At 40.4% G+C, this 23,241-nt stretch overlaps 1 protein-coding gene across 4 annotated transcripts in view; it reads right to left on the bottom strand.

Moving 5' to 3' along the window:
* Positions 1-23,241, bottom strand: part of NCOA6 (nuclear receptor coactivator 6) — an 88,985-nt gene that overhangs the window by 21,663 nt on the left and 44,081 nt on the right. For all 4 annotated transcript variants that reach the window (XM_059733242.1, XM_059733241.1, XM_019484665.2 and 1 more), the window contains 5 exons: positions 22,050-23,169; positions 16,646-16,767; positions 9,291-12,260; positions 7,333-7,401; positions 4,647-4,683 (listed from right to left, as the gene is read on the bottom strand). In XM_059733242.1, the coding sequence (XP_059589225.1) occupies positions 4,647-4,683; positions 7,333-7,401; positions 9,291-12,260; positions 16,646-16,767; positions 22,050-23,169 (4,318 nt within the window). The remainder of the gene's footprint in view (positions 1-4,646; positions 4,684-7,332; positions 7,402-9,290; positions 12,261-16,645; positions 16,768-22,049; positions 23,170-23,241) is intronic.

Genomic DNA, 23,241 nt, shown 5'->3' with positions numbered 1-23,241 from the left:
TGATTTATTCCCAAACCAAAAAGGCTTTATATTAAGGTGGTTTTAAAGTGTAAAGTTGGCAGCAATTTAAAGTGCAGTTCTGTTTATAAAAGGTTACTTTTAAAAGGGCATGGTGGGAAGTCCATGTTTATTTTGTCTCAATAACACCAGGTCAGCAATGCTCTGTTTAAATGACAACACCCTTTAACAAAAAAATCACTAACAAGTCTATAAATTCACCCTGGATGCTTTTCTTCTCATGCACTGACATCAGTAAGTTTCTGCAAACTAAATAAAGTCTTCTGGGTAGAAACATGTTGCCTGTATCTCATTTCTGTCACTATACATTTTTTTATTTTTTTTACGGCAGCACAAATGCTGAACAAATAGACAATAATACGATTTGTTGCAACTACACAAAAGAAAAAATCAGTGGCACAACAATAACTGGTAACAGACTATGCTGCTTTACTGCGGTAGATGCCTATTACCTCTATGACTGCTCCCTTTGTTCAGTCAGACCTGTACCCCACGTCTGGCTGGGCAAGAAAAAGCCCTTCCCCACTCAGACCCACTCTCTGATTGTAGGGAAACACGTCTGGCTGTGCAAAGAAAGCAGGCAACCATATTCCCCCTTGTCCCTCACCATCAAGGGCAGGACAAGGGGTGGGTGACGTGTTTTGCCCAGTGAAACAGATCAACTGTGCCATGACACAGCTGACCCGCTTCATTCAGCCTTTTCCTAGCCTCAGTGAAACTTCTGTGCAACCCTGTCTTCTGTGGGTTCGCACATGTAACTACTGAACTAAACAATTCTGTTAATAATGCACAAAGAAAAACAGAATGAAGTTCATGCCATTTTGGATGCGATGGCTCTGCAAGACTTAAAACAATAAATATATATTTTAAATCAGAAAACAGAGAGCATATCTACAGAATAGAATTTTTGATAGTCTCTTTTCAGAGATGATGTTTTAAAAGGAAAAAGCTTTACAAAAGTTTGTAGCATAAAGCACCTAATATCTTAAACACAACAGTCAATTTGTGAATGCAATGATAAAAGCCAAACAGGCACTGCCAAGCACGGAAATACAGAGATAAAGCAAGCAGATAGGCAAGTAATTATCTCCATTTTCCACAAGACATTAGAGGCACAGACAAGTTAAGTGACCTGCCTAAGGGATAGAGTAAGTATCAGACTCTGGCTCAAAACCCATTTGTAAATGCTTTGATATTACATCTGATTCATTAGTTTTGTGCTTCTGCAGATAACTTTTCTTCCCATCTGTAATTTGTAAAATAGAGGTAATCACCATCTACATTGGAAGTGTAATGTGAAGCCTAACCAAATAATGTGTATAACAGTACTATGTAAATATCAAGTCACTAGGAAACATAAATAAATAAATAAATAAATGAGACTCAGGAGGTCTGACTATATAATTTGCGATTAATGCACAAGATTGAGGTGAGCCCTTCAGATATCACACAAGACTCACCCTTTCTTGTTTTCACACAAATTGGAAAAATCAAACTAGTCCAAAGCAACCATTGCTGAATTGTAAAATAGTGCCTTTATTACTCTGCATGATACTGGGTTCTTCCAAAGGTGTGCAAGTTATGTATGCGCTTTCAGAAGCCCTCATTCAGCTAGTCTATATCTATTACATTCTATAATTGATTTGCACCTGAAGAAATGTAACAGGTTTATAATATCCACAGAAAAAACCTGTGGTAACTAAAATTCTTCCCTACCAACTGTTATTTCCCCACCAAAAAGATACCAGCCTTTATGAAGTAAAAAGCAAAAAACCAAATAAGCAAGTCCAGAGTTATTTCATATGCCAAATGTGTCAACAATACTATTCATACATGGCCACCTCATTTTGTGAACCTGCTCATCTCCCAAAAATTCTCTCAAACATTTTAAATAAATTGTCTATTGGAAGACTACCTCATACGTGAAATTTCAGAAGGCAGGGTACAGAACTACTGTAAAGTGTATGGGTGCTTGTACACGTGACAAAACTTGGCCATTTTTGCAGTTTAATTGCATTATGCTGTACATATACAGGGGTTTTTCTTACTATTTAAATGAGTTTACTACATTGCAACTAAACCCCCCCCCACCACCACAAGAGAGGTGGGCTGAAGGCAGAAGCAGTAAGGGACCTGATCCTTTTCTTTTTCTTTTTTTTTTTTGCAGAGCCTGCCCACATCTCCCTCAGCCAGGGGGCAAGCTGCTGATGGGCCAAACTGCCCCTGAGCTACAAAGGGCCCCAGTCCTTCCTTCTGCAGCAGCGGCACCCCCTGGGGCTGCCCAGGCAAGCTGCTAGTGGCTGGGTGCTGTCCCAGCTTAGGCTCAGGGAACAATAAGATTGGGGTGGGTGCTGCCCTCCAGCTGGGGCAACACCCACCCACTAGCCACCCACCTGGGTGGCCCCATGAGGTGCCACCACTGTGGAAGTAAGGTTTGGGGCCCCTCACTCAGGGCCCACCAGCGGCTTGCCCCCCCATGAGTTGCCACCAGGCTGCACAGCCCCTGAACTGCAGTGGGACCCAAGTCCTTCCCTCCGTGGCAGCAGTATCCCCTGGGCGTGGTGCTAGCTGCACGGGTGTGGCCCCAGCTTGCAGGCAGCACCTTCCAGATCCAACTTTTACCCAAGCCCGCACGGGAAGCAGTGCCTGGTGGGCTTCCAGTGCACAGGCTCGGGGAAGAGTTGGATCTGGCAGATGCTGCCTGCAAGCTGGGGCAGCATCCGCACAGCTAGCACCACATCCAGGTGGCCCTGGGGGGGCACTGCCACTGCAGAGGGAAAGACCACCGCCGCCGCCCCCCCCCCCAGCTCAGAGACTGCATAGCCTGGTGGCAGATCACGCAGGCAGGCACACGGACAGGCTCCACTGAGGGGGGAGAAAAAAAAAACAAAACAAACAAAAAAAAACAAACAAACACGTGGCTGGGAGCCTGATCCCCCTCTTTCCTCCTTCCAACCCCCCCATGGAGCCTGCCTCTCCCACAGCTGAGATGTGAGTTGCTGGTGGGCACTGTGCTGTCCTTCTGCAGCAGTGGTGCCCCCTGGGTGACATCCACCTGCTAGCAGCCCACCCAGGAGGCCCTGTGGGGTTCTGCTGCTGCAGAGGGAAAGACCAGGGCCCCGCCACTGTTCAGGGGCCACTTGGCCCGCCAGCAGCTCACCCCCCTCACCATCCCCTCCCCCGTGGGAGAGATAGGCAGGCTCTGTGGGGTGGGGGGAAAAGAGGGAGATTGGGTCCCTTACTATAGTGTCAGAAGCCCCTAAATTGAAACAGTGGGTTTTTAATAGTTGCAATTAAAAACCCACCATTGCAATTTAGGGGACTAAACACCCATCACATGTACAGCTGGCCTACCTGTACCCTGCCTTCTGCCTAACTCCAGATTAACATGGCTAACTACCTCTCCTTGCACATGAAATTTCAGTTTGGTTTTGCTAAAATTAAAGAGAAGGCTAGCTCCCAAAATACATAGAGTTGGGCATTCAGGGCAGCAGGGTGCCAACTCCAGGAATGGGCCGTGGAGTGAAGGAGGCAAAAACATAGCAGCTGCTGCTGTAGCTGCACAATTACAGCTGTCACCATGCTACCGGTATAAGTCACTGCTGCCTCCATCACACTTGCCCTGGGTGCCTGGCTGACTTGTTATGCTTGTGCATCAGACATTTAAGGAGAGACTCTAGTCCCAGAAAACAGCAGATTCTTTTAAATATTAAATTCAGCACCAATCCTCCCTAAACAAGTTTCATAGTGTTAGAATCCTTTTAAATCTTGGTACTCTCTTCTACCATATGGGGACAGTAAAGGCAAAATACAGCATCTGCCAGGGCTTATAAAATTTAGGAGAGCAATCAGGTATTAGATAAAAGCATCAAAAAGCCCCGCTGAAGCACACAATCTATACAGAGGCTGGGTGAGCCAGGTTAAACTGATGCAGTTTCTCCTGTGGGCAGGCACTGTACTTGGTGCAGGGGCAGCAAAACAGACTAGCATGAGGTTTCTGACAAAATGAAACTACAGTTAAATCCTCCTACAATCAGTTAAAGGTTTTTCTTATTAAAACGTGGTCTAAGATGCAACTAGGTTAACATGATCTTGAAAAATCACACTTCAGTCTGATAAAATAACCATCTGTTGTTGGACTAGTTAAATTATTATGTTAGCCAAGATCTCTATGTACATGCATGTCTTACAAAATCTTGCCTTATCAGATTTCAGTAGTAAAAATAGGAGCAATCATGCATCAGGTTTTGAAAAACCAATTAATGAAGCTAGCACACACAAAGTAGTTTGAGTTCCCCTCTTCTGGAAAGAACACACAAAAAGCAGTGACCGCTGGAGCCATGCAACACCCTCAAAGAGAAGAAAGCATTGAAACCTTAGGGGATATGAAAAATGGTGTCCAAAAAGGCAGCATCGCATTCAGAAGTTTTAATGTAAATTCTTCCTACTTAAAAACCTGGATTAGCCAGACTCTGAGGCAAGAAACAGATATGGCAAGAGAATAAAAAAATCCATAACAATGAAGGATTTTAAGTTGTGCAATTCTGGAATAAAGAAAGTCAAAGAGAAAAGAACTTCTTTCAAAGACAGCTACATCACTCCTGGATCTACAGATGTTATCTACTTACCTCTGACCAGCAACTACTGCAGCACTTGCTTCAAGTTCTGCAAGAAAAAGACATATGCTAAGAGTCATGTATCTAGATGGTATGTCACTACCATGCTGATTTTCAAACTACACTTGATGGCAAATGTTGAATAATAACAAGAAAATACACATGCATATTGTATTTTATGAAGCCCAGTCTATTTTGAAATATTGTCAGTGCTATATGCAATACATTTTTCTGATTGAGGTAATGAGTCGCCTCATACTAAAGAAATACAACCCTCTGATCTCATATTTTGCCTCCCCTAAAAAAGGGATGCCCAGCTTGTTGAGTAACTTCTCTCCTCTGAGAATGATAATTAGTCCTCTCACAATAAAACCATCCTATTCAGATGAAAAGCTGAACTATCAAATCAATGACCCATCTATATCAATATTTTATCAATGGAATACTGAGCCAGCACTAGCTGCTTCACAGAAAGGCTTAAGAAATCCTGCTGAAGGCAGTGGTATAATAGCCTACCTGTCAAGATTTTTCCCCCCACCTGAACCTTCCTTTGGGTTGGTAACTGACTTCAGCACTTACAGCCCCTTTCAAAGCTCTTGTGAATTTCCAAACCCCACCCCAGCCTTAAAAAGCACAAGTCTGGATAATCTGAAACGTAATATTTATCCAGGAATTTCACCTTAATGATACTTTGTGGCAACAAGCTGCAGTCTTACTGGGATGTCTCCCACCCTCTCCCTCCCCCAACTTGGAATTTGATGCATTCGGTTCCACTAAAATAACCTTGTTTTTGTGTTAAAGTGAAGAGAATTTCCCAACCAACCTTCTCTATTGTCTATCCCCTACTGTCTCCTCTCTGGTAAACACACTATTTTTCAATATATAAAAAGGTTTTATAAGTCTCTCTTAATTTACATTGCTAAATTCCCTCTTTCTGCTAATTTTTTTTGTCAGATGAGACCTAGATCTAAGAAGATAATAACATAGTTGGTTAACAGAGGAGCATTATAATTTATACATTATTTATTCTCTCATAATTTATAATTTGTATCTCAGTATTTTCCATTTCAACTTAAATATCCTAAAATTGTGCTTGCTTTTTTTGTTGCCACTGTTGGACAAAACGCAAAAAAACATGTTTTCCCTTTAAGAACAGCCATTTCTGCTAAGTACCAGTTACTGCAAAAGCCTGGTGTCATGTACTGAAAAAACAACAGCTATAAAAGGAAAAATAAAAGCACTAAAATTTAAGGACCAAGTTATGGGATACATATTCTTATTACTGAGCTGTTTAAGAGTAATTATTCTAACTGCTCTGTGTAAAACCTGTCTGACACACATTAATGGAAGAGTGAAACAGACTGAATGTATAGTAATCTTGATCAAGATATTTTTTTTCTTGTATGCAGAATTCTATCTACAGTTGTAAATCTTAGAATGATAGATATCCAGCTTTAAGCTAACATCCTATGACCAACACATCAAACTCGACATGATGAATATGCCTTGGAAGAAAGTAATTTCAGTTGTGTTCGTTTAAATGGATTGTTTTAAGTCAATGCACTCCTTTTCAAGTACTATTTCTAATTACACTGACCCGGCAGAGAAGCGAACAGTGGAGCTATGCAGAGAAGCTGCCTTGCCACTGTGAGCTCTGCGCTGCTCTGGCGATGCGCCCCCTGCACACACAGCTGCAGCGGAGGCAACAGTGTGGGGTTGCGCCCATCAAAGTGCGGGTCTCCTCTGCCCCCTAAGAGTATGCGCAGTGGCAGGGAGCCAGCCCCACCCCCCTGGACAAGCCTCCTGCAGCCCCCTCCCACTCCCTGCTGGGGCCCTGCAGCCAAGCATTGCAGCCCCAGGCCCCAAACCCCATGCACTGCCCAGCTGGGCAGCATCTCCAGTCCCAGACCTGCCCAACTCCTTCCTCCCTCCTTCCCTAAGGGGGCTCAATTCCCCCCTCCCTGTCTAATTACCTGTGGGAGCTGCTTTCCAGGCTGCCTGGGGCCACGTGCATATACATGCACATGGTGTCCCCTGCCTGGCCACCCTTCTCTCCCTCCTTCCCAGCCCCCTGCAGGCTAGAACTCTTACTTCCTGCAGAGAGCTCATCCCAAAACCGCAAAATCCGCCGGCTTCTCCAGTAAAATGAGAAATCCATGTTTGCCGCTGGTAAAAAGGTAACATCTGTAGTTTACTGCGTTTTTCTGTGGGAAACGGAAAACCTGGATCTCTGCTTAACATTTAAGCACACCAATAGATTTTCAGTGGTGCTCAATAACTATTCAGCACCCTTAAAAAATAATTAAGGTATCTAAAGGGGAACTGAGATAGTCTGAAAAATCTATCCTTGATAGCACTCACCACTCAATTATAGGTGGTCTTGCAGATATAAATATGCCACCATTAAAATAAATGAAAAAGATTGTCAATCTCTTAACAACACTTTGAAAATCTCAACCTACACTAAAAGAGCAAAAACTGTTCATATGAATAAACATTAGGGCAAAAACATTTCAACAGCAGAAGCCAGCCAAACTACTTCACTTATTTTTAAAGAACTGTTCCAATGCACAGGATGAGAACTATCTATTTCCAGAGTGCACACAATCAACGTGATGCAATGACTTCTTAGATACACGAATTAAAATGTATATGCACTTCCACAGGTGTATCCTCATTTTCTAAAACAAATGTTTACCTGTTCTTTGAACAGCACTTTCTGATGTTGTAACTGGAGTTTCCTTCTGGGTTAAATGTTGAGATGACGCTAAAATGAGAAGTGCAGAAAAAGTCAGAACTAATTAAATTTTTCATTCAAAGTAAATTACAGGTATGTTTTGCTTTGTATGATCAACTAAGACTAAAAAGCACTGCAGTTTTTTCTGACTGATTGCATCATACATCCATATACACTTCCCCTCCCACCCACTGTTTTTATTTTTGGTACCCCCTCCCCAAACTCTGATTTCTAAGGTAAGGGGAACTAACTCCTTCATAAAATTGCGGGGTTTTTTTTTTTTTTTTTATATGAAATACTGGTTAAATTAGATCTTGAGAGATTAAAAAGAGAAATGTGATTTTAGCTAGAGTTTTAAACTCTAGCATTGGAGTCTTTAAACACTGACACTAGGGAAAGACTAATTAACTTCTGGAAGATCTCTGTTAATAACACAAGACCTCTACAATTTTATTAAGCTGCACAGGTTCAAAACTTCTGAGATACTCATGAAGATCTCTAGCAAAACAAAGGAAGACTTAAATTTAAAATTCCTTATGCTCCTAAGTTAAAATAAAAAAGGATGCAATAGCCCTTGCTAAGAAAGGCACCTTGCCGGGATTTACAGATTATAATAAATCAAAAAGGAAGTATCCAGTAAAATAAACTGTTCTAGACCCCTAAAGACCCATTATATTGCATATGTTTCAGGAAAAAAAAAATGGAAAAAAACTTCAGGTCTCTTCCTCTAATTACACCCAAGTGCGGTGCAGCTTTGTGTTTTTCTTTCCACAAGTCCACAGAATTTAAAGTTGCACAAAATGTGAAACTACTTAACTCTACCTTAGCTGCTGTCATCTCAGCTTGCTGCTGTGGGGTTGAGGGAAAGTGGGGCTGGGGTAGAGGGCAAGAAGGCAGAGTATTCAGAGGTTTTCAACTTGAATTCTTCATAGGTAAAAAAAGCTTTTGATTTCATTTTCAAAATTAATGGTACTTTTTGTAGATCTTTTATTAAAAATCTTCAGCCATTTCAGTATTTCACAGGTAAACATTTCTATATCATGTAAGGCATGGGCTAGGGAAGGGCCATAGACTGGCCCTACACCACTGATCTGGCTTGCAGAACCAAAAGGTTGAGCACCACCAATGTAAGGGGTCTGACAGTGGGAGTAATGGATTGGCCCAGCAGGTCCAAGCTTGAGCATGGCTGTGACACCCTGGCTGAAAATCACTTATCTAGAAGCACTGAGGGGAAAAAAAAGAATTTATGGAGAACAGAAAGAGGACTCTTCTTCCTTTGCAGTCCGATAAAGACTTGCAACGAATGCAAACGTTGTGTTCCTGCTCACTTGCCCCAATTAAGTTCTCATCTTCATATGCTGCTTTGGTACCAAATTGTACTTCTTTATATTTAAAAAGTTACAAAAAAGCCCATAACAACACACCACTCATATTCTGTGGCAACACTGAAATAAAAAAAGCAATTTGCTTCTTTGACAGAAATTGTACGCACTCCTTTTGTCATTTTCTTCCTACTTCTGAGCCTTAAGTGAAATCACTCATGGCATCAAATATGCTGCATATAAAGTCTTTCATCTTAAGTTTTTTGCTGCACAACAGGATTAAAGGAAAGAAAAGTTTTTTTGAATACCCAAAATACCTAAAAAAAGTGAAAAAAATTATTAAGAACCTACAAAGACTTTCAGAAAACCAAACAAGCCACAAAAAACGTTATATTACGTTAAAAATTCACAAGTACAGCTATACTACTTGGGTGCTATAAAAACAGCACTCTAGAAGCCACAAATGGATTACATTACCTTCCAATTAAGTGTTAAGTTTTGTGTTAAATTCAAATACAGGTTTTAATGTGCCAGTGGAATTTCTGACACACAAGGGTAAGAAGCAGGTGGAAGAACAGTACCATGCAAAGTACATACCTATACTTTGTAGTAGCTCCTGATGTACTCCTGCTTTTTCCTCCACTAAGCCAATCCCAATTTGCTCAGCTGGTAAACCACTGTGGTTATTATTAGTGCTTGGGGCTGCAGGTGGAAGCTCTTGGATTGCTGGAGTGGTTACAACTGACAGTACATTTGTGGGAGGAGTGTTGCTTGATAAACTTGAAGATACAGAAGCAGAAACAGTAGCAGCAGTGCTTACACTCAGACTGCCAGGCCCAGAAGTGCTCTGTTTTATAAGACTGGGTACTGGAGGTGTCACTGTTTTATTGTCTACCTCTACAGGCAATTGCTCTGTCCCCAGACTGTTAGGGACCGACATTTCTAGTCCCTGGCCATCAGCTTCTCCATCCAAAACATACTGTTCCTCCCCTTTCTCAAGAGAGCCAGTAACTTTTTTACATGCTTTGGTCAGCAAAAATTGACCAATCTTGTCCACCTTTCCCTTTCCCTTACTAGACGAAACTGGACTTCGCCTGTTTCCAGAAGATCCTGGACTACTTGTAAGAAGAGGCGAAACCACAGATCCACACTGCGTTGTTGTTACAGAGCACTGGTCAGTTGATATATTAGCTTGAGAGGCAGCTTCCTCTAAGCTAAAGTCTTTGACTTGTTGAACAGGGGGATGTGAAGGAACATTCAAAGATGCTGTAGATGGGGGAGAAGGAAGCTGAATAGGAGTTGCCAGTGGATTAAGAACCAGTGACCTGCTTGTTGGAATATTTGGGACAGAACTATTAGATGACGTACTAGGAGGAGCAGGCCCAGAGGAGAACTTTATGTTCTGTGGTATATGCAAGGGACCAACAACTGCAACTGACTGAGGCATTAAGCTGGAGTTAGTGCTCATGGAGGCTGCTGGTAATGTACTTGGTTGAGATCCTTTCATAACCTGAATTATTGAGGATGAGTTTATAAAAACTGGTGTAATGAACTGTGGCCGGGTATTAGGCTGAACTGCTGACTGTCCCTCAGAAACCATAACTTTGTTACCTACATTAGGCATTGTGACAACAGTAGACACTAATGTAGGTTGTAAATGAGATGGTAATGGTGTTGATGTGTTAGCAGAAGATGTAATGGGGTTTGAAGTTACAAAAACTGTTATCTGGTTGGGTGGTAAAGGAGTGGAAATAGAAGAGGAGCTAACAGGGCGTTGTAATACTGGAGGAACAGGCTGAGTAACATTTGAATTCATCTCTCCAAGTTCTTGGTGCACTTGGTTTGAACAGCCTTCATTATTCTGAGACAAGCTTAGGGAATTAGCAGGTTCTTTGCTTGAAGAAGAATCCTGTAGTGGAGGAATGACAGCTATCTTCTTTAGTTCTTCCCCAGAGGTCACCATTGGTGGTATATCAAGACTGGTAAGCCCAGGAGGCTTTATAGTTACATTAGGAGCACCAGAATTATCAAGAAGTTGGCTTAATGAAGTTGGTGCCTCTCTCATAGCTGAAGATACCATTGTCTTGCTTTCCTCCAAGCTGGGAAGCTTGCTGGTATCTAAAGATTGTCCATCTTTTTTTGGTTCTTCAGGAACCATCATTTTGATTTCTTGGCTAGGAATGCCCTTCAGTTCAACATTAGGCTGGTCTTTACTACCTTGGACAACCTGTGCATTCTGACATTCACTGTCTTGAGAAACATTAAGGCTCTCTTTGTTGTCCTCAGGAATGCCAGTCACCAAAGGTACAGAAACTGGAGGATTCTGGTTGTTCAGCATATTATTATTTGGAAAAGTTGTAGTTATAGGTGCTGGCAAAGAAGTTGGACCAACCATCATATTTCTTTGCAATTCCAGGTTCTGTAAGAGCGTTGGGTTCTGCTGAGTTACAAGGGCTAGTTTAGCTGCTTTTGAATTTTGTCTGCCAGGACTTGGTGTGGTTTTCCTACTAGATCCAGGACTAGACCTTCTGCTATTGCTTGGACTTGCTCGCTTTGTCCCTGCAGTGTTGGCTTGCTTTCCTGAACTGACAGCCACATTATCCAACTTATGCGATTGTGGAGCAGAAAAACTAGACTGATTGTTAATTGAAAGATTTGATGGGGCTTGCCCAATGGCCTTCAGAGTAGTTGGATTAAGACCCTGCTGATCAAATCCTCTATTAAGGTTAGGTCTAGGAGGTAAAGGAATATTAATCTGGGGAGGGAAGAGACCAGCAATAGAAGCATTAAGTCTTTCTGGAGATAAGCTTATTTCTGAAGGTTCTGTGCTAGGTGGACGGTTATTAGGAGTCTGAGGATAGTATGGTCTTGGGCTTGCTCTGTTTGGGGTTTTGGGCCTTGAAGTTTGAGATGGGGCAGCAACATTTGGGAAATGGTGTGTAAGAGAGCCAGGTAGAGAATTAGACTGCTGCTGAGGACTTGCACCTTGTGGATTTGAAAGTGGAGAGGGTCCAGGTTTTGGACCTGTCATCATGAGCTGATTTTGTGAAACTACTAAATGAGATGTCATATTATTTTGAGTTCCTGATACTGGAGGGACTTCAACACCATTTCCTTCTGGAAGTGAGGGTACAGATGAAACCTCTCCCAGAGGTGAAGTGGAAGGATTCTGTATATTATCTTGATAAACCACCTTTCTTGCATTATTTCCTAGAGAAGGATTGCCTGCCAAAGGCATTCTTTGCTTATCAGGGGATGGAGGCACTGATCCAGGACCCTGTAAGCTAACCATTACTGGCATGTTGCCACTTTGCTGTATTGGCATTCTTTGGGTCTCTGGATTTACAGGGCCTCTAGGTGGATGAACACCTTGTGGCACAGGAAGCCTGACTGATTTGGGATCCTGCTGCATCATAAGCATCATCATCATTTGCTGCTGCTGGGTCTGAGCCTGTGCCTGTGGTGGTGGTGGTGGTGGTGGTGGCTGCTGCTGCTGTTGTGCATGTTGCATAATTTGAGATGGTATCTGCTGAAGAGGCCTTTGTTCAACTGGCTGAGATGGATAACCTGAAATGAGAAATAAAATTAAATTATGTGCTTTCTTAGAAACTTCAGACAAAGCAAAAAATACAACAGGAACACAAGTGAATTCCTGGGTTGCAGCCTCCAGCACAAGAGCCATTTAATAATACAAAAAAATTAAAAGCAAACAAAAAACACAAGGTATCATCAAAGTTGTAAAGAGGCATATATCTATCTATCTATCTATCTATCTATCTATCTATCTAATCACTTAATATACAGCTAATGTTCAGGACCTTGACTTGCAGGAGGCAAGTATTATTACGTCTTAGCTACCCTTCTGTCTGACAAACAAATCTTTGCAGCTGTCTTTATAGCTTTTTTTCCCGACTTATGAATTCAGAGTTGAAATGCAAAATGTGCACATGTGTATACACATGTACACTCATTTGCATGAACACATATGTATGCACAGATACGGACACATTGGAGGGGAAAAAACTTAAATAGCAGCTGAGGTTCTTTGAGGAACAAGTCCATGGTTAAGATGTGACAGCTTCTGTGGTATCCTGCAAAATCCTGTAACATGCAACAGAAACGCCAAAAACAGCATTATGAACTTAGAACATAGCACGGTTAAATAACTGAAATGTCCTCCAATGACTTTAGACTCAATCCCTCTACCACAGGCAGAGGGTTTTCAATCTCTAACTTACATTACTTAAGAATACTTCTCAGTATATTAAATTAGGAAATACTTAATATTTTCAAAGCATCTCTAATAATCTGACAGTTCTAATGTTAGCACTCTTGGAATGGGAAAAAGTAGAAAAATGTGTATCAGTAAAGTATTTAAAAGTTGGCAAGAAAAACAGATAACTTCTACACATAGGTAAAGAAATGTGTCTTTAAAAAGAAGTAGTGTCTGAATCAATGTCCTTTGAGACAAACAGGCCAAGTATTAAAAAACACAGACAAGGACCAAAAAAAGATACTAGTAGAACAAATCCTAAAATTACCTCTAAACCACAGACGAATTTCTTGCTTTATAGTACAAAGAAACCAGAGTAGCAGATGCCAAAATACAGAATAAAACAGAGGTCCCAACTCAAACTAAGCACTAGTAGTTCACCACAAACAACAAATGAGGAACAAATTAAAATGTTCAAATGGGGGCACGTCACAGGAGATTAACATGTTAGCACTAGATTAGTCCAATCTGAGCACTGTAAATTAAAAAAGATTTAGGCATATCAACAGCCTCTACACATCTTATATGCTTTTTTCTTTTGACCCACAGGTTGCATAAATTAATGCAGTAGTCCTCTCCATTGCAACTTAAGCATCTATCACTTGTGACAAACCAAAGTCAAATCAACTCTTTTTCAGACACCTTTTGATGACATCCCTAAGAAGCAGACAGTCTCTTATGCAGTTTTGATCTTATCCTCATGTCAAATAAAAGAATACCAAACATTGTAGTTTCTGGTATGCAAACAACTACATGGCCAGCCTACAGCAAATGACAGACATTAAGGACTGTTTTCTACACTTGCCTCTTTGCACACCTATCTACTGGATAACCTATTCCTCTAACATTGGAGGATTTGACGGAGGCATGGCTGCTACAGCATTAAACTGGTGGACACAGTATTTACAAAGGATGAAAGTTTTGGCAGCATACAAAAGTGAACTGAGCACAACTGCAGGATAGAGTAGGTTAATGGGTTAATGCTCTGTTGGTCCCCAATTCTGCTTTCCAGGTGTCTAAATTTGTGAGAGCTGCTTGAATTCTGTTCACCAACCTGTAACAGGAGAGTTGACCTCCACAACAACATTTCCAAAATATGGAAACTGCTTTGATATCTTTAAAAGGACATTAAAATAATGGGCTTGCAATATGTATCACCAGGAGTGGGTTGTTAAAATACTTCTGTGAACTGCAAAGTGATCCACAATAATAAAGATCACACTGAGTGAGCAAAAACTCCACACAAAGTAGATCACACATCCAGTTTTTCCATGTTTAGTAGAGACATACAGACAGACTGGACAGTTTTCAATTCATTTGTGCGTGGATCACAACTGCAAGGTGAAAAATGGAACCTTGCTTGACGTCTTGTCCAATTGAGAAAGTATAGCTACTATATCTTCACCACAAGTGCCTTCTTGCAACTAGTGAACAGTTCTCATGAATGATACTATACATCCATGTTTGCTAACATGGACTATATGCAATCCCCTGCTCACTGTAATGAAGCTTAATTGAAATTAATAAATACAGCATAATTAGGCACTTATTGTTCCTTTTTTTTTTTCTCGTCAGAAAATGAATATCATGCCCACAGTACTCTAAGATGCTCAAAAACTACACTGGTTTTCAGGAAGCACTACTTCCCCTACAGATCGGTGAAATGTTTACATGTGAACAGTTCACAACGGCACAGAGTAAAGATATTCCTCTGTAACAAGCACTGTCAATTTTCTTCTTAGAGATCATGATAAGGGCAGCATTAAAGTGTGGGGAAGCTCCCCAACCTCACAAAAGCTGAGAAATCGTCAAAAGCTTATGATGACTAATATGTAAATACCATATGGCTATATGCATAAATACTGCAACTAACATAGCATCTATTTCAAGGGCTTTCCCATTTCTAGAGTGGTTGATGCCTTAAGAATTTCCTCCAAAACTTTGTCCACAGAAGGTTGTTAGATTTCATAAGTGGCATCATCAACAGTGGAGGATTAAGGAAGCCACTAGAGTGTTCCCACCAGTGACCAAGAGTTTGGTTGTGAACATCAAGTAGTGTGCTTCCATCTATATATTTCACTGAAAAAATGGCTGTCTTTAGGTCAAAAAAACTTCTTGTAATGTATCACAGAAGATTTTAATGTCCTCTTATTTGCATGGAGCTGAATTTCACCTGCCTTGTCATTCACCATTAATATTTCATCATTTGCAGCTTCCTTTGACTATCGTTTGATCTCATGAAATTCCAAGTTAGCTGCCTAAGACAATGCATGATCATGTTCATCAAGCCAGCTGGTATGACATCAAATCCAGAAGTCAAAAACTTCTGCAGAGGCTTCATCAACAATATTGCAAAGCTGGCTTGATTCAGGGTTGAGTTTATCAAATAAGAGATTTCCTTATATCTGTGCTTTCAACCAGCTGATTTTCTGCTTTGGGTTTAGTTTTTGCTTTGGGTTCAGTTTCCTACAAAAAGGTACAATTTTGGGTTCAAAAGCTTCAATTTTTAAATCTGAGCTTACAGCACATAAGAAGGTGCATGTGCACAGTGTTGTTTTCTACCTCTCAGTGTCCAATACTAACATCCTGGATGTCACACTTCTATGCCAGGATTTTATCTAAAAGGTGACAGGGTTTTGCCCCAAATTGCCCTATCATGCAGACAGTTTTAAAGAAGGGGTCTTAGCAATGGCCATATCATGTTCTGTATACTTAGAAGGAAAAACCAGCTCTAGAGACCAGTTTTGCTTAAGGGGTATACAAATTTCCCTAGAACTACGGACTATGACAGATGGCCATTTTCCACTGTGTGCACTAAGTTGCCAAGGACATTAAAGTTTGTCCAAAGGGTTCACTCTATGAAGAGTAATGTCCAAAGATTACAGAAGTATCTCTCATCAAGATTAGTCCTGACTGGAGCAGAGACATAACTAAGACATCCCATGGATCTGTCTCAACTGAAACTAACAATACAGAAGCATTCCACCCATAGATAAAGACTACCTCAGTCACAGCCAACTCACTGTGCTGTTAGCCATTGTCTGGCCTATGCCAAACCTTCTACTAACTAGTAGCTCTTCTTAGCTGGTCACACATAAGGTGTCCCTATTAAAATAGAAGAAGTGATACATTACTGACCTCATACTGGATTTTTCTTTAATCCAGTCTCACTCAAAACAGCAGCGATCACTTCAGACTAGCCCAGAAATAGGTGCTATTTGACATCCTAACACAATCAACAAGAAAGGCATTTTCCTAGGAAACAAATCAAAAATACTCCAAACACTAATTTTATCTCCTAAAACTATATTGTGATAAAACTGTTGTTCAAAATAGCAGTGTTAGACCTAACTTAAACAATTAATTTTCACTGAAACAAACAAAAACAAAGAGAATATTGGCCACACGATTATAGTAAATTACACATTAAACTGTTACTCCTGCGTAATCTTACTCATTTCAACAGGATACTAGAAGCATAATGCAGAGTACTATTTGACCATATTCCATTACATTCTAAAAACATTATTGAAACAATCAGACAATAAGCACTATTACTTGCAAGAGAACAGGAAAACACCAGATGCCAACATGTAGGACAGCAAGATATTATTATATCTGAACAGATCAATAAATACTATATTGTATTAAAATGCTTATGCTAAAAACTTATTATTACCTGCTGGTCTGTTTGTGAAATCTGAAAGTTTAGGGCCAGTGTTATCTAAGTTTATTCCTTGATCTCCAGACAACGATGATTGATCAGTCTCCTCCAAGCCAGCTGGACGGGTCTCTGAAGAACTGAAGGAAAAAATATTTTTAATTAATCAGCACTTCCAAAGCCAGTGCCAAAATCTGTTCAGAACGTGCTTAAATTATTTACCACTGAATAATAAATCATTTTTAGCACTTTTTCTTTGTACTTCTCAAACTACTTCACTGAAATGTGGAAGTATCACTATCTCCATTTCAAAGATAGGCAAAAGACACAGGTAAGTTAACTTGAGACATGCTGAACGTCATACATATATGTATCAGTGGCAGAGGAAAATGGAACCCAGAGCCCTACCTGTCCACCTGAGTGCCTTAATATATTATATCCAAGGAAGGTAATATAAACTTAAAAGCTCCGTTGATCTAGGATCTTATTTTTGTTTGCCTTGCTTTACTCTTGAATCCAAGTTTGGTACCCAAGATGAATGCTAATATCTATTTCAAAGACTATGCTACATTAGTTTTATTTGAAACGTCATCTTTTTAACAATGACAGTTGGGACATGCCTGCATATAACTGGCAGAAGGATGCAATTATACTGCAATAGGCCAGCACTGTAATTTTAAGCACTGTACTAGTAAGAGGATGGTTCAATATGTTAAATTCTTTTAACAGCATTACAGCAAAATCAAGTGAGATAGTGACACAAGGGCCAAGTCCAGACATTACGCTTTTACCAGCATAAATGATAAGAAACTGGTTTATACCCTTAACAGAAGTTGAGCACACACAAACTGGTTTAAAAATGACACAGCCTGGTCTAAGATTTGCACCCAAACCAAAAGGTGAACGTGTGTTCTGTTTGTTACCAATCTGAACTCCACTGCTTACAAAAACCATGCAACTTAGATTGATTCCACCTCAGGCTTTTTGAATGTCTGTACCTAGCCAAGAGGTTATCACTACAGACTCATGCAGAAATAACAATTACAACGTAACAACTGCTATGCAGTCCTGAGCAGCTACTCCCCCTCCTCTTTTGAAGCCACTGCAACAATTTGTTTGTGCATAACCTCTGCACATAACATTTCTCAATGTACCAACCCCTTCACTACAAACGTTCAGATCTGAAGTATAACATTTAATAGCAAAAATATTACTCTGGTTGATTATTCTGGTTGAGTCCTCCCTCAGTAAAATACTTTTCCATAAGAGATGTGCTACAGTCCTTTTTTTTCAAATAGTGAACGAAGACATGCGAACCTAGAGGAAAAGCATGAGCAGAGCCAGCCCAAGCTACATGGAATACACATGACTCTACAGCAATATCCCCTATTTTTTTGTAGGTTGCACTCCCCCCCACCTTGTTTTCATTTAAAGCAGAAGTCTCTGATTTTCCATGCATATTGGGAGGTTGTGACTTGCTGTATATGCCCCATCCTGAGTATAAAGAAGAGACCTTCCCCTCAGTCTCCCACTTAGAAGCATTCTGACCCTCTTCCCAAATGGCATAACTCTCATAATGCTCTTTTGCCCAACAGCAGCAGTAGATTCCCTCACAGCTGGGGAAGCTTTCCTACCAAGTTGTATTATAATATATGCAGCTGTTAGAGGTCTGTATAAAATAGCTCTATACAGGAGAGCTTTAGGTTTAGGAGTAAACATACCAAGCGCATTTTTACTGTATTCTGTTAATGCCTTTGATGTTTACTCTTCAAATACAGGGGCATTTTCAACCCCTGCTCCAAAGCACAACATTGCTTTGTAGCAACCAAGATGTGATAGTGAGGTGGTGTCTGGCACACATTTGCGTGCCCTCATCTTTAATATTCTTTAGCTTATTTTAAAAAACTGCCTGAACAAACAGGATTTGATAAGAGAAGCTGGGATATTAAACTTAAAAGATACTTGAAATATTATATAGGAGTAAAGTATTAAACTTTTTTACATTTAAACTACTTTAAGCTACTTAGGAGTATTAAACTACTTTTTAAACTATTTTACAACTACTTTTAAACAGGGCTCTTTAAACTGAAGGTCAATTTTTTGTTCTGTACTTAAAAATACATTTTCATTCTAATTTCTGTTGCGCACATAAGACAAGAGCAGAAAAAAGATTTAATTTTAGATGAACAAACTATTTTTAACGACACATTTAGGCATTCTCCTATGCTGGTATGGTTTCAGTTCACAAATGGACAGCTGCAATTTTGTACCACTGAATTAATGCAACTCAACTGCAATTTCTGAAAGAAAAATAAAACATGGGAACCACGCGCGTGTGTGTGTGTGCATGCTGATCCAACTAATTGTGTTTCAGTGAAGTTTGCTGTCCACAGGAGCTGTTTTTGCAAATAAATCTGTTTTTTGCTCTTGATGCACAAGGAACTGATTTAAAGTCAAGTTAAAAAAAAAAAAGATTCAAAGGGAAGCAAAAAGCACAGAACTTCCTTAAGCAGAACCAAGAAATAGTTGGAGAATGATAAAGAGAACGATGCCTAAGAGCAAGGTTGCTTTGTCTATAAACCAAACTAAGGTCCTACCAGAGAACAGGAACATTCTAATGAGACTATACTCTTAAAATACAACTGAACGGCCTGCTACTAAGCTATGCCAAATTTAGAATAAAACTGCTATCCTGTGTCCAGGTAAGGGAGCAGTACTCTGTAAAAAGAATACAAAGAAATCAAAGCACTACTAGCAAAAATAAAGTATAGTAGAAAAAGCAAAATCCAAAGATGGTCCATTTTTGTATGTGCTTTTCATCTGATCTCAAAACACTTAAGGAGTTTGTACTGCCAATAGTTCTCCCAGTTTAATACCAGAAAGAGGTAGGGAGGAGGGAGCACTTAGAAAGCTGTCAGAACCTCACAACAAACAACTTCAGAACTTCGTAACATATAGCATTACACAGCCTTAGAAGCTCAGAGACAGCTTTACAGAATTACAGTATATTACTGATACCATCTCAGCTCACAATAAAGCTGAATGAGAATTAATAAACTGGCATATGAAAAAAACAAAATACTAACCTCACCTTCTGTTAAAGTCATTTTAATCATTAACAGATTTTGTTTCCTAGAAATACGAGCCACTTTTGTTTCCCTCCGTGCTATTTTGTTGTTTCTGTGGAAGGAAGGCAGCCAACTAAAGTTCCTGTAATTTTATCAAAAACTGTTAGAATTGCAGCTTTTCCCTCCATTTTCCTTGGCACCCTCTAACCAGTCCTCAGCCTGGCTTTGGAATCATGGCGGTGCTTCCCCATGCTTGAAGCACTCTGATTGGCTGATGGAAACAACCAATCACTGTGCAAATAAAGCATTACGGACAGAGGCAGACAGACTTAGGCTTTTATAATATTAGAATTACATAGAAAAAAACATGATTAAAAAGAGTATTAGTGAAGTTGTGACATATAACATCCTAAAGTTAGGAAATACCAGAAATAAGGTTGCCTGCACAACCTTAACTTGGTCTGGCTATATGTAGGCAGTATAGTACAGCCTTTAATTACATGCTTCCTGTACTTTTCTTAGGACCACAGCTGTCTTCATTATGGGGAAGGGACCTGTTCTGGAGATCAGTGAGGATTATCTAAGGAAGAAGATTCCTGTGTCTCAAACCCCAGATTCATTTCAGTGGTTCCAGAAATGGGAAGAGGCAAAATAAACAAGACTGAGAAGAGATGATCTCTTGGTTAAGGCACCTGAAAGCTGCCCAAAAGAACTGGACACTGTTCCTTTGACAGCATTCCTACCTGACACTAATCAAGACAAATTCAAAATAAACGAGGGCCCATCATTTAGTGCCAAACTTGAAACCATGGGTTTCAAGTCTGATTTCTAGTAGTGGCAAATACCCACCTCTGCAACTGAAGTCGTGGAGAGCCATGCCTCAACTACCAAGTGTCATATAATGCAAGAACCCTTGAAAAATTAGCTCTTAAATATATCTTAAATTGCTAAATTAACTATACTTTTGATCTTGGTACCTCTATATCTTACTTCCACATCTGCAAAATGGGGTAACATCATCCTCTCATCTCAGAGGAGTATTGTGCATGTAAGTTCACTAATGGTTTGTGATGAACACCCACAGAATTCTTAATTTCCTTGTGGTGCTGTCTTCAGAGCAGTGTGTGAAGAGTGTTGTTAAATAAGTACTGGGGAGCATGCATTAAAATTGTAAGGAAAAAGTGACATGTTGAATAGGTGCTCAGTAGGTAAACCTTATCCATCCTGTCGCTCTCAATCAGGCCTATCCTATGGCAAAAGATAGTAAGTGATGAATCTAATTAAAGGCTATGTCATAATACACTTACAAGGAGCTAAATCAGGGATGCACAGGCAATCCCAGCTATGATATTTCCTAATTTTTGAATGCTCAACTTTGCACGTATAAAATTTCTTGGCCTTTTTTTTTTTTAACAGCAAACTGAAAAATACCCCAAAATCTGCCCCATATTCTACTGACACCCAGATGCATCAGCATGGCTGGAATCATAAAATTCACCACACATGCTTTTGCTGCTTAAGCTAATGGAACTAGTAGGCTGTGGACTATGTGGACCAGGAACAGAAGGGCATGGGAAAAATGGTCAGTGACTTTCAGGTATTTACCACAGACAAGGAATGATGTGAATGAGAACCCTGGGTTCATTCCAGGTTGTGAAAGGGAATCTCCTCTATTTCCCCCATAAGCATTAACCCTTTTGACCTGTTCTTCCAACCTAGCCAGTTTCTGTCTGCTCTGTTCCCTAACTCTCCTAACCCTATTTCCAGCCTATTGACAGTTCCTGTCTCCACACCTGAGGTTTCTTATTCTACTCCTTCACATTGCCCTATGAGAACCAACCTCCCCACTTCAAGAACTTCTAGTTTCTATTTCTCCTCCCATTGCCTGTGTCCAGCCCTGCCTTTGTACCAATTTATCCTCACACGTTAGGAACACCTGTGGACGCATCCATCCATCCTTCACTATACCTGCCAGACTGGACAGGTATCCTTCTGTCTCCCATCTCAGAGCTGCTGTTTCTATTGTTATACTAAAATGACTGTTTTTGAGACTAGGGTACTAACAGAGCAGCAGCAACTAACAGCCCTGACCCCTCATCTGGAAGATATAAACATTATGCTCTTATGGTATTAACAGCTGGGAGTAACATAGATAATTAGAACAACAATTAAATGTAAATGTGCTCTTTTCCCCACTAAATAGAACAGAACTCTATTGTGATTTAAATATATTTCTTTAAAAAAAATTGCTAAAGTTCAAAATTCTGCGCTCTCTCATTCTTTCCACATGAGTGCACACATACACAGAAACATGCTGAGGTTGTTTCTGTGGAAAACAAGAATATTAAACCTACTTAGCTTGCTCTAGCTGCTGATTGTTTTTCTTCTTTCTTGGAGGCTTTTTCTTTTTGGGTTTGTTTGCATTCTGATTGTTCTGTTTGTTGTTTACACCAAAATGTCCTGCAGATATATCACTTTGTAGCAAGTTTACCAACAGTGGACTTGTTAGAGTGACATCTTTATTGACAGGAAAACCAGGAGTTTGTCCACAAGAAATCTGATTCCCATTTGGTGTTCCAGTAAAAGGGCTATTGAAAGGCATCCCATGTCCAGCAAAATGATTCCCTGAAGTATTATTATTTCCTTGCATTGCCTGCATATGGGAAGGCACCATATTTGGCTGCTGTACGGGAACATCAGGTAGCATCTGCGTCATGTTCACATCATTGTTTGTTGTAGTATTGGAGTCCCCATGCTGCTGAGACATATGGGGGCCAGGTCCTGTTGGCCTTAAAACCTGTCCTTGAATTCCCATAGTCTGAGAAGGATTGCCATTCACAGGGCCTTGTTGAGTCATCATTTGCCCACTGAACTGCACCATGTTTCCTTGCATATTTGGGGTTGGTCCTCTCATCATCTGAGCTGGCCCCGTCATAACATTTGACTGGTTTTGAGTATTAAATGGTTGTTTATTTCCTTGCATCTGATTGGTCATCATCTGTTCCATCATTGAGTTCTGCTGTAGCAAGACCTGGCCTTGAGGTCCCATCATTTGATTATGTGTAGCCATCATCTGTTGGCCCTGCTGGGGAATCATTTGCTTGGGTGGGGTCATCCTTTGTGGTGAAGGACCAAGGTTTTGGTTTTGGGGTGCTACCATCATTTGGCCTTGTGGCATGAGCTGGGTTCGGGAAAGAATCATCTGGTTTTGAGGGTTCAGAGATCCTTGAGCCTGAATATTCACCATCTGTCCTTGGGAGGAAACAATTTGCTGATGCATTCCCATAAGCTGGGACTGTGGTCCTTGTTGAGGTTGCCCCTGCATGTTGCCCATATTAACTTGTGGAACTCCACTGGCACCAGCCTGCTGGTTATTTATATTTCCATGAAGTCCCATTAGATTGGTCTGCATCATGTTTGGTGGGCCATGTGGTGCTTGCATCTGATTTTGATGAGGGCCAGAACCTTGACCACCTTAAAAGATAAAAAAAATGTAAAAATTGCAAACAAAAAAAAATACAAATCACACAAATAATATGACAATTA

This window comes from Alligator mississippiensis, chromosome 9 (assembly GCF_030867095.1).
Source record: "Alligator mississippiensis isolate rAllMis1 chromosome 9, rAllMis1, whole genome shotgun sequence".
NCBI lineage: Eukaryota > Metazoa > Chordata > Crocodylia > Alligatoridae > Alligator > Alligator mississippiensis.
Note: the sequence above shows the minus strand (reverse complement) of the source record. Positions and strands in the feature narration are given on the sequence as shown.